General features: G+C 42.9%; 1 protein-coding gene across 3 annotated transcripts in view; it reads left to right on the top strand.

Moving 5' to 3' along the window:
• UNC79 (unc-79 homolog, NALCN channel complex subunit) overlaps window positions 1–12,313 on the top strand; it is a 165,775-nt gene that overhangs the window by 97,934 nt on the left and 55,528 nt on the right. For all 3 annotated transcript variants that reach the window (XM_028136886.2, XM_028136889.2, XM_054715450.1), the window contains 4 exons: window positions 2,845–2,961; window positions 5,564–5,647; window positions 8,884–8,986; window positions 11,403–11,543. In XM_028136886.2, coding sequence (XP_027992687.2) covers window positions 2,845–2,961; window positions 5,564–5,647; window positions 8,884–8,986; window positions 11,403–11,543 — 445 coding nt within the window. The remainder of the gene's footprint in view (window positions 1–2,844; window positions 2,962–5,563; window positions 5,648–8,883; window positions 8,987–11,402; window positions 11,544–12,313) is intronic.

The following is a 12,313-nucleotide window of genomic DNA, read 5'->3' as shown; positions in this document are numbered from 1 at the left end:
CCATGTGGACACTGCCCGAGGAGCTGGTTAATTTTCATTTGACTCTTTTGAAATGAGGATGATTCTGAAAAATCAGTTAAGGATCTTAACTTAAATGCTGGACTGGTAGTACGGAACAACATCATCTCTTCATCGTTCATTCATTCATGCTTTCATTCATTCAGCAACTAGTTATTAAGTGTCTGCTGGGTGCAGGCACTGTGCTTGGCACTGGGGATCAGATGTGAATAAATAGACATCCCTTCTCCTCAAGGAGTTCACAGTCATATTAGTGATAAGAGAAGCACTGATGTTACATTTATCATGTGCCAGACACTATGCTGAGTGGTTTACACACATTGTTGTCTTATTCAGTCCTTACATTAGCATTGCATGGCAGAAGTTATTGATCCCATTTTATAGATTAGGAAACAGAGGTTCAGAGAGACTAAATGACTTGTCTAAAGTCGCACAGCTACTAAGTGGTAGAGACAGGAATTGGTGCCAGATCTGTTTGACTTTTCAAGCTCATGCTCTTTTCAGTATACCATGCTGCCTTAGAATAATCCACAATCAGTTATGATAGAGATTGTAGGAATTCTAAGAAAGAATTCCCAAGTGCCTGTTATTTTCCCTTTTGGTAGCAAAGAAGAATGGCTAGTTCTGAATCTAGTTGTTCTTTCTTTATCACAAAAAAATCCATTTGATAACCTGATAAAATGCCCATTTAATAAAATCTATTTTTATTGATTTCAGAGAGAAAGGAAGAGGGAGAGAGATAGAAACATCAATGACGAGAGAGAATCATTGATCAGCTGCCTCCTGCACCCCCTACTGGGGATTGAGCCCGAAACCTGGGCATGTGCCCAGACTGGGAATGGAACTGTGACTTCCTGGATCATAGGTCAATGCTCAACCACTGAGCCACAACGTCTAGGCGAAAATTCCCATTTTTACTAAAATCATGAAAGTGTATTTTCTCCTCCTGATTTTCATGAGCCATATGACAAAAAAAAGGTAGTGAATTTAGTTAGAATTCCAAGCTGGGTATACTTCGAGGTAGGATGACTAAGTCAGTTTGAATTCGGTGCTAGTTAAATGTATCATAAAATAAATGTAGCTAATGTCTCATAATCCCCATTCATGACTGAATCAAGCCCTTTCAGATTTAGATAGCACATCATTAGAATTCCGCCTTCTTCCTTCTCTTCATTAAAAGCATGTATTAGATGGTTCTTGGAGGCATAATGCCAGTGGTCTTATACGCTGAGCTAACTATTAAGGATTTTTATTCTTAGGGAATTCTGTTGTCTTCAAAAACAGAGAATTGGAGAAATTATTCAATCATTAGAGGTTTTAAATCTTTTTTTTTTTTTTGCCGCTAATTTTTAAATTTCTTAAATCTTCTAAAAGAGCTTCACTTTTGAATTTTAAAGAGGCTGTACTTTTCAAGTGAGTCATAAAATTGTAAGTTTTACCAATCAACCAGAAGAATCAGAGATTTTTCATATTAGTTTGCATCATTTCCATGAATTCAGTTAAGCTGGATTCCAAGACACAAGAATTCCCACCACACCCCTCTCTTTTAATCAGTTTATTAGCTGATTATTTTGTAGCTAAGCATGCCATGACCACCATGAATCAAACAGCATGCTAATTACATGAAAAGCAATATTGTGATTGATTTCACATCACACCAGCTGCTGCCTTGGTACCATGATTGAGGAACCTCCCTATAACACTCAGGACTTTCTGGGGACCATACAGTCATCCGAGCTGCTACCATGCCATTCTGGGTCATGTAGTGCGGAGCTGCAGTTTCTGAAATTGTCCTTATAAGAGAGCGAATGGCCACAAGTCCTCACATACCCCGGTGTGTGGGATCCTGTAGAAAAAGCACATCAGTGGTGCTCTGCCTTTCTCACTGGGCTGGGGCAGGGAGGGGAGGGCTGCTGGAGAGGAATCAGGGGGCAGTGGCAGGTGGCTTTCTCATTGGCAGTCTCCTGGCAGAAGTGCTTTTCCTGTTTTTTTTTGTTTTTTTTTTTTTTTCTGGTTTGGAAATGCTTATAACTTGACATTTCATTGGTGGCATATTTGTCAGTGCCTAATTGCAGGATAAAAATGTTACCACAATTTTCTGACACAAACATGTTAGATAACCTGACAAAGGTGTGTACTAGAATATGCTTGGGGAATACTATCCGAGTCACGCTTTTCCAATAGCCTCATGCAGAGACTGAAACAGCACTGACTTCCGAGCCAACAGGCTTTGGTTTTATGACCACCTTATTTGCTGGTTGGTTCCAAGTAACATAATTTCATCAGCTTCAATTTCTTTTTAAGAATTGGGGTTGATATATGTCATCCTACTCTAAAATATACCTGTGTACACACACACACACACACACACACACATGCACGCACGCACACACGCGCGCACACACGCACGCACGCACACCATGGGGACATCAGGGAATATAATGGAAATGGAAACTATATATGCATAAGCTCCATTAAAGAAAGTTGCACTATGAATTCAAAGTGAAATTATCTGTCTTAATGCTTTTTGGAACAAGGCAGAGTATATAAATAGGAAGTTAATGACAAAAATCATGTTGTTGGTCTAAATGTGTACAGGCTACAGACAGTGCCCATAGGCGCTGTGCTTTTCTCTACCGAGTGGAGAAGGGCGCCGGGAATAGCGTAGGGCTTTAGTTTTTCATTTGGATAGGAGCATACAATTTACCAAACAATTACGAATAGCTGATGAAGACTCAATTAAGATTCTTTCTGGATGTGTAGAGCCTTTGCGTGCCATGCAGGTTTATTCCCCCTAGTAATCATCTCCTAATTTCCTCCATATAGCTCAGTATAGGCAGATGAAAAGGGGATCCCTGGGAGCTCTGACAATGAGCCAGTTAATGAAGCGACAGCTGGAACATCAGTCTAGCGCCCCCCATAACATCAGCAACTGGGACACTGGTGGGTCAAGCTTTTTCTTCTTGTTTTACCTCTCAGATGAGCTAATGCCACTTTCCCTGGGTCCCTTCTGCCCCCTTGATAAGGAATAGACTTTCTCTTGTGCTCTGTGGTTCAAATAATTTTTAAAGCCCTTAAAGTAATTAATAAGTCTAAGTAAACTTTCCAAGCATTCTAGAACCACTTGTTCCCCCGTCTAGGTTGATCCAACTTTTTTTCCCCCTCTAAGACCCAAATTCCAGATATTAGGTTTATCTGTCTGGGAGTTAAATGATGTAAATGCATAAAGGAAGGAATGGCACTATGATTTCATGATGTGAATTAAAAGTACAAAACAAAGTACCAGGTCACCCGTATTCTCGCTTTTATAAACTGTAAAGTACCCAAATAAGGGTCTGTTAATAGTAATAATAATAGCCAATGTCAGCTTAGTGATGTCATGGTCTGCCAGTAGGTTTGGGGATGTGAGCTGTGTGTCTGAGTCAGTAGGGCACCAGGTTGCAGCCGCACACCCTCATGCTCATACAATGGAAGTGCATCTAACCTCACTTTTAAAGTAAGAACTGACTGCCGTGACATGTCTGGTTTACACATGATCACTCTGCATTTTCTACACTTTATTACCATGTTTTTCTGCACATGTACCACTGTCTCAAGCCAGTACTTATGGCCTCAATCCTTTTGAGTGCCTGCTTTTCTTCTTTTTAATTAAATGGGTCATTTGGGTTACAAAATTACACATGTGAAAGCACTTTGCAATATGCATGCACTAGGAAAATATCAGGATTTGTCATTCTGATCTGGGGGCCAACACTTGGATCGGGCTAATTTAGTATCTAGGTTAGTACTTTCTGGCTACAGTTATATGCAATTATTTTAATATCTTTCCTTAAGACCAGGAGCTATAATTTCCACAGGCCCAAAAATCTTGAGATATTGTTATTTTTTCAAAACCATAATAGTTACATAATTTCAATTTATTTCCCCCCAGTCTTAAAAAAAAAAGGAAGGAAGGAAGGAAGGAAGGAAGGAAGGAAGGAAGGAAGGAAAAGAGAGCTGGTTTAGATGACTGAATCCCACGCACTATTCTCAGTCCTACATTTAGCAGATAGTTAGATAGTTTCAATTCTCCTGGCCTTTATAAGGGTTGGTAACATTTTGAGGGTTTAGTGTTTTATCTTTCATTACTGATAGGTGGTAGTGAGTAATGAAATGCCCAAAAGCCGACAGGCAAAGAGACCAGGAGGCAGACATTGGATAGCCAGTCTCGAGAGTTTGGGCGAAGCCTTCTGTCCACACCAAGAGGACTTTGTTGCTCTCTTTACCGAGATGAAGCTGTGTAAGGAACTGAGAATGAAAGCGTTTGTTTGGTTAGTTCTTTAGTAGTTAAATGTCCAGCTTTTGTTCGGTTGACCTGTGGGCTCCAAAGAGTAGTTTGCCATTGTACTGTTTTCTATAGCAAGTAGCTCAGCCTAAGCTATAACCAGTTTAGATTCTGACTACAGTGACAACCCAGTTTGATTGACTCAGTAGAGATAAAAAGGCAAATAGAGCTCAATTTCCAATCTAAATTTTAATCTAAAAAAAAATCTACATGATACCAAATAACCCATTTAACTGAATTTTTCACTTTTCAACCAAACTTCCGCCTTGTTCATGTCACTCTGGTGTCGCAGTTAATACTCACTATTTCCAGGCTGTCTGAATTTCTTTCACCCGGGTTTCCCTGGGCTGGTTTTCCATCCTCCAAGTTGGTTCTCTGGTCACTAAGTCCAACTAGAGCTTCATCACAACATTCTTGTTTTTGTTCGTGCCAAAGAAAGTTCTCCCCAAATCAAGGTCAGAGGAAAGTCGACGAACGTGTAGTTCAGTGTTAGGAGGCATAGTACATCATACCACATACATCGATTCAGTGACTCACTAGCCTGCAAAAGAACAGATCTAGCCATGTAGACACACTGAGAAAGGCAGCCTAAAGCCCGGGTCATGATTGAGTCCCCTCAGCACGCACCTGCTCACTCACAAAGTGCCTGTCTCCTCTGTCCACGTACAGCTGATGGCTTACTTCTTTGCTTCATCTTTCACATGAAACCAATGCTCCTGAAGCACCGCTCCCCCATTTCCGCCCCTGCCCCCTTATTCCTGTTCCTCAGTCCTCAAACGCCTGTCATTTCATTGCTACCAGTTCCACATGTTTTCTGTATGACCGTTCTGGCCATTGCCCCAGATGATCACTTATGTATTTATTGGTTTGCATAAAACATTTCTTTATGGCTGTGACGTTAGCCTTTTATTTTTTCATTTCATATCAAGAGAGATGGGATCTGAGCTCTTTTTGGGGTGGTAGTGATGGGATCTGGACTATTTTTGGATGGTTGTAGATGCTCTGCTGCTATTAATTGCATTTCATAGACCTGAAGGGCAGATTTATAGTGAAACGCCAAACCGCCCTGCCCTAAAAAGTAGGATGTTTCTTGTAAATGTTAATAATCAACAATAACAATGCCTGAAAACACGGCCCCAAGAGATCAGTGGTTAAATTCTTTGGATGGTGAATGGTGCTCAGTTGACCACATTGAGACGGAGACGCTCTGTTTGTCCACAGAACAGATACAGCCGGGGAAACGCCAGTGTAACGTGCCAACGTGCCTAAACCCTGACCTGGAGGGACAGCCACTGAGAATGAGAGGTGAGTGGAGTCACAGAATCACAGGCTGGGAGAAACTGAAGACACTGTATCTGTCCATCACGGAGTCTCCCAGCAGGTGCGGAAATCTCTTGTTTGGCAGCTCTTTGAAGTGGCTCCCACCTTTGCTCAAACACCTCCAGGGAGCGGGAATGCATGACCTCTCTGAACATGACCAACAGGAAGTACTTCCTCAGAGAGACTTTCCAGCCCTCGGACCACGCAAAACAAGTCTAGTCTCTCTCAGTAGTCACCTGTTGCTTATTCCTCAGTCTGCCCTAGAACACACACCCCTGGGTCCTTCGGTATTCCTCCCGATAGGTGTCAGTTTTCCATATCACCCTGAATCTGCTTCTCCGGGCGTGGTCCAGCTTATCTGTGTTCCCTCCGGAATGTTGAGGTCACTGATGAATGGCTTCTTTTCAGCCTTCTGAAATGGCACAGAGGGCACTCTTGACCTTGTGCTGCCCTAGGAGCAAGCTGAGAATGCGTCTGTGCTAAGTTCATCTGGACGGGTATTTTCAAAACTCATCTCATGGCTAGTTCATCATTACTTTTGTTCTTTTTAAATTCAGAAAGCAGGTTAACCTATCATTCGTAAAAAGTAAAAATGAATTATGACCACATCTCTTAGCTAGCCCCTTAGATCAAGCAGACCTGCTATTCCTATCACTCTTCTCATTTTCCCTAGGGACGAGGGAATATTTATCTCCAGATTTTGCTAACATTTGTATGGCGTTGAATAGCAGTTATAGTCTCCGTATGGGGTGAGAGGAGACTCTTCTCATTTAGGGCCCTAGGAAAAGCTTTTAGAAGCAGAAATCAGGGTGGTCGAGCAAACGCTGGTCCCTGTCCGTGACCTAGTGACACAGTTAGCAGCACACATGGAATGAGGTGATGAGAACAAAGACGGTGAGGCTCTTTCACGGTACAATGAAGAGCCCGTTGATGCAGCGTGGGGACTGAGTGTGCATGCATGCTTGCTTTAGACAGACCGATCCTTTATGCTTTCTCTTATCACCAAGATTCAAAATCTCCTGCTTGGGAGTTGGGTTTTGGAGGAGGTCCCCTCTTTATTCTAAGGTTTCTAAGAACCTTCTATTTCTGTTCCTAGTTCCGTATGGCATGCACACTGGGTATTTGGTAGGGGAACCATAGGTGGTGGCACCAGAAGTGTTGCCAACAACGGGGGATCATGAGACTGCCTCTAATATTGCAGACTTAGTGGTGACTCAGCTATAACAAAAGGTAGCTGAGGTATATGGCTTCCTTTTGCATTTCCCACCTTCCCTTGGTACATTGCTCTTTGCTCTCATAGCACCAGCTAATGTTGCCATATGGGAACCATTGCCCATAACTTAACCTAGATGCTTTTAAAGGCGACTGCCAGGAATATCGCATCACACATTCTGCGCTGTCCTTTGAAAAAACAACTTCACGCTGCTATTGTCAAAAATACCTGTTGGTGGCCTTTGTACTGGATAATAATTGGCTGAAACCACCCAAATGACTTTGATTCCCTCCCTTTTCTTGACTTGAATTGTGATTTCTGCATAATAACAATAGGCAGTGATCTTCTCAAAGCCTTGACTAAGGCTTTTAAAATAATCAATTTCTTACGTTTCTGGTAAGACTGTGCATATATCACCATATATCTAATAGGCTGAATTTTTCCATGTTTAGCACAGGCATTTTGGAATCTGGTAGACATAGTCTATCAATATGAACAATATGTGGAGTGTCGGGTTTAAACTTTCCATGTTTTAGTTTCTTGAAGCCACTTCATGCTGTTTACCTTACCACTTAATAATCAATCATATTTTCTTTTATCTTGGTCCAGTTCTTGCCTTTCCTACTCTTAGTCAATTTAAACTTATGCTTATAATAATAAATACTGTTGCTTCCATTCCAAACTACATCTTTAAGAAAACAATTGGAGATCTTTGTTATTGATACACTTGGGTGCACTTAGGAAAGAGCAGTGTCTTAGAAATGGCTGATAAATACGGTGGTAAAATTTGGATTCCCATATGGGTTCTTTAAATGTAACATAAAGATATTTTCAGATACTTTCCTTGGCCTTTTGGGTCTACAGATCTCATGCTTCTGAGAAGCACATTTGGGGCCTTTGATCAGGCGAGGGCGTCTGGCTAGCCTGGCAGCGTTTTGCCTCTTCAAAGTCTTCCATACCACGTTTTCTCCCTCAGATTGAAGCACACTGCCCACTTGGCTGGGTTTCTAAAATTTTTATGTCAGTTCCTTTGGAAACCAATTCTCTGCATCATTATCTTTCCCCGACTTAAGGAAAGATCATACAGTTATGTTTTGTTTTTCAGCACCGAGTTGCCAGTTCCTTGATGAAAAACAGATTCTGTCAGGGCCATTGGGTTTTCTTGCCTTCTCTCCTGCTTGCAGAACTCGGAGTCTCAGGTTGTTCCGTAGAGCAGAGCATGACTCTGGATCGTCACTTTGGGATTCTTGGAGGGCCTCGTTTCCACACGCCCGGAAATCTGCCCCGCACTGCTGGTTTCCTTGACGAAGAGCAGTCTCCTGACTCCAGATTTACTCGTCCCTAGACCATGTTGCCAAGATTCCTGCCTCAGATCTCTCTGAAGGCATCAAAACCCCACATTTTAAACTGTGTAGTATTGATTGGCTGAAGACACTGGCTGATTCTTTCAAAACACTTGGTATTTCATTTTTAAATATTTCAGTTTGAAAAATGAAATCTGTTGCTTTGGGGCTTATCACATGAATTTCCAAAGTAAAGGATATTTCTCAGCTCAAACATCTCCCCTTACTTAGGGGTGTGGAGTTCTGGGATCTTATTCCTTTCCCAAAGTCACAACATTTTAGTGTTAGTACATATGTGTGATTTTAGAAACACTATCGTAAGGGCAGCTTCCATTTATGCCTAGCAAATGAGGCTCAGAACTCATTTAGAGTAGTCTTGGGGTAGATTTCTCCCTTTTTTCATCTTTGTCCTTATTGGCACCGGAACTTTTTCTAATTTTTTCAAGATCAAGAAGCAAAGAGAGAGATAGGAGTCTGGCTCTTAAAGCCATATGAGCAGAAACAAATCCCAGTCTTGAATTCATTTTACTCTTGAGGGGTTGGGCTGCCCACGTCACTTCCCTGTGAATGTGATCTTCGGAGGATTTATAAGAGGAGAACGGGGCTTTTCCTGGCCCCACGAAACAGATGTTTACTCACCATTTGTCTCTTTGCTGCTTGCCCAGGGGCCACTAAGTCCAGCCTGCTGTCCGCACCCAGTATCGTCAGCATGTTTGTGCCAGCACCCGAGGAGTTCACAGATGAGCAGCCGACGGTGATGACTGACAAGTAAGCGCACACAGTGACTTCCTTCGCGCTGTTTGCGGAATTTGAGAGTTTGCTCCCTGGGATTATGAGAAAGCATCAGAGGAGGCCTGCTATAATTTGTTCTTCAAGTGACTGTAGCCATAAGTGTTGGTGTGCATTTATTATTCTAGAAACACGGCATCATATGGGCAGGTAGCGTCCCTTTATGCAGAGTCATTTTTAAAAATTTGGTAAATGCAGATAATATCTGCTTACTAATGATTCCAACAATAATTTCACACACACAAAAAAAACCCTCAACCAGAAGCTTCAAATTGCTAGTATGGGATAAATTGGAGACTTGATCCTTATTCCCATTCTACAGCAGGATCTGTTCTCTGAATCTCAAACTGGTTATGTCATGGTTTGTCAGCCTTCAATATCCCCAGATTTCTTATAGGATAAACTCCAACTGCCTTCACTTACAAAAGGCCCATTGGATTGTGAAGGCATGGCCTTGCCACTCCTCATCGGGAACTCTTTGTCAAGCCCCCTCATCGTCTCCAGAGCATGCCTGGTGTGTGCTCTCCTCTGTGATTTCATTGGTGCCCTTCTCTTTGTATTATCTCTGCCTGGTGAACTCCTATTCATGCTTCAAAACCTAATTTAAGGCGGATTCCCTGATTCCATAAGGCAGAATTAGTCATGCCATTCTCCAAGTTTCCATAACATTTGATGCATCTATCTATTCTACCACTTATCACAGGGTATTTTAATTGTTTAGTTGTTAGCACATACATGTTCTGTCATATATTGTGAGTTCCCTAAGGTCTGGGACACTTTCTTTTGTGTGTGTGTTAATCCTCACCAGAGGACATTTTTCCCCATTGGTTTTTAGAGAGAGTGGAAAGGAGGGAGAGAGAGAAAGAAAGAGAAAAAGAAACACTGATGTGAGAGACACACATCCTTTGGTTGCCTCCCACATATGCCCCAACCTGGGCCAGGGATTAAACCTGCAACCCAGGTACATGCCCTTGACTGGGAATCGAACCCGAGACCCTTTGGTTTATGGGCTGATGCTCTAACCACTGAACAACACTGGCCAATGCAGGACTGGGGCACTGTCTTCTGTATTTTATACACTAAGTTCCCTACACATACATAAATGCTTATTCAGTGCACATGACAAAGAATAAGACTTACAGGATTTTAGGTTTGGAGAGATCTCATTGGAACAAGGATACTTCCTGGTAAAGGTGACCCAGGTAACAAATGGGGTAGGCTTGTGACAGAAGGAGAGGAGGGAGGGATGGAAGGGGCTGGTACAAAGATCCATGTAGCTGGCCCCACTGACGGGCATTACTGAAGAGTAATGGTGCCTGTGTCGAACAGCTCCTAGGAGTGTCCACATGGGGAGCACCTCGCTGCTTTTGGAGGACTCCTCCTGGCTTCTGCTTTGGTGTAGTTTCCCCTTGTGTGTTATCCTCCAAGTCCAATCTCTCCTAGTTGCCTTCCTGCTTGCCTGTGTCTACATTCCATTAATCTTCTTTTTGGCTACATATGTGAATCCTATGTTTTTAAAAAGTCAATTTTAAAGAAATATTTCTATTCTATTCTATTCTATTCTATTCTATTCTATTCTATTCTATCCTTTAGGAAGTTTTTGGATGGAAGGGTCATGGTAGCGATCATAGCTCGGGCTCCCTTGTTCTTCCCAGTAGACTTTCCCTCCACATGATAGAGCTCCCAGCTGTGGCTGGAAAGAAGAGCGTTGGCTTTGGTTGAGATGAATTAGATTGAGCCTGCATTAGATAGGATGAAGAGCAATAAGTCGTAAGTCAGTTAAGAGCAGGTGCCATTGTGTTTCTCCTCTCTTTTTCCCCCCTTTTTTGCTCAATCCCTCCCCCTGTGCCATTGTGCTTTTACTGGTACATATTACACTCCGTAGGTGAGGTGACTTCATTAAACTGACCTGAGAGGCAGAAGAGCCTGCTATCCAGGCTCCCCAGGCTTTCTAGAATGTTCTATTGACCCCCAAATAGGACATTTTTTAAATTTAAAAGCTTAGGAAAGCTTCCATTTGTGTCTAGGCATTTCCCATTTCAGCAAATGAAAAATGCCTAGTTTCTGACCATCCCTAGCAGTACTTTCCCATGCATACAACCCCTCAGCTAGGAGCTGAGACTGTTAGTCCAATAGGCACTTGTTGTGGTGGTCAGCTCATGTAGGGGCCAGATGTTTGTGAGCTGAAAGGATGTGCAGTGTTCAAAGCAACCTGCCATGCGTGCCGGCGGCTTCTGTGTGTCTGGCGAGGGTGGCATGGAGTCCCCTATTTATTGTTAGAGTGAGGCCCCTGACCTCCTTTGGGGGCTTTCACCAGAAGTGGCTGTATGTAATCTGTTCTCTATCGAAACCCCTGTTGGCTTTCACGGAAGGCACTTCTCTGTTTCCCTTGCAGATGCCATGACTGTGGGGCCATCCTTGAGGAATACGACGAGGAGACGCTCGGGCTGGCCATCGTGGTCCTCTCCACGTTCATTCACCTCAGCCCGGACCTGGCGGCCCCGCTGCTGCTGGACATCATGCAGTCCGTGGGGAGGTGAGTGCAGCCTCTGTGGCGTTTGGTGGGAAGGAGACTCATTCAATTCATATTTTGAGGTCAAAACTACCAGTTCAAAAGTGAAACATTTAGTAATCTCGTCAATGCTTGGTATTGGTGGGATCAACTCAGACTAATTAAAAAAACGGAATGAACCAAACTTTTGGTGAATTTCCCAGCTGTGTAGGGTCACGAGTCACAATGTCAGAGCGAAGCCAGAGGAAAATACACCAAGAAAACTGTTGTTTGTTGTCTATTTTCTTATGAGCTACTGGAGGTAACAGTGCTCAGAACTGTGTGAGTTCAGAGTAACCACTTGATAGGTTTGAGATGTTATTCTTGTTAATCTCCCTGTGCGTGTTTAAGAGGGTTCTCTAGGCATTTGGTAATCTTGGGGTGGCTCACTTAATTATGCAACTGGGGCACTGGCATGTGAGGGGGCAGAGGGGAGTGCAGCAGTTCCCCAGTTCTGACTCTGACAAAGGAAGGACGCACACACCTTGGGAGCAGGCCTTCCTTCAGCCTGACCGAGGAAAGATGGACGTGAGCTGCTTTGAAAAGGTTCATGTTAAGAAGCTCCCATTTAGTAGATAGGACCCTAGAAGAAAAGTGAAGTATTCTATGAATATAAGTGAGGTTCACATTCAGAAACGAATTGTAGCTCTAGCATGAACGACTTATAGAGGATTGACTGAAATTCCACAGGAATGTGTTCAGTTTCCAGTCTGCGTGGGCACAGAGCTAGGCGCTGTAGGCTGTGGGCATTGGAC

Source organism: Eptesicus fuscus, chromosome 5 (assembly GCF_027574615.1).
Source record: "Eptesicus fuscus isolate TK198812 chromosome 5, DD_ASM_mEF_20220401, whole genome shotgun sequence".
In the NCBI taxonomy this organism is placed as follows: Eukaryota; Metazoa; Chordata; class Mammalia; order Chiroptera; family Vespertilionidae; genus Eptesicus; species Eptesicus fuscus.
Note: the sequence above shows the minus strand (reverse complement) of the source record. Positions and strands in the feature narration are given on the sequence as shown.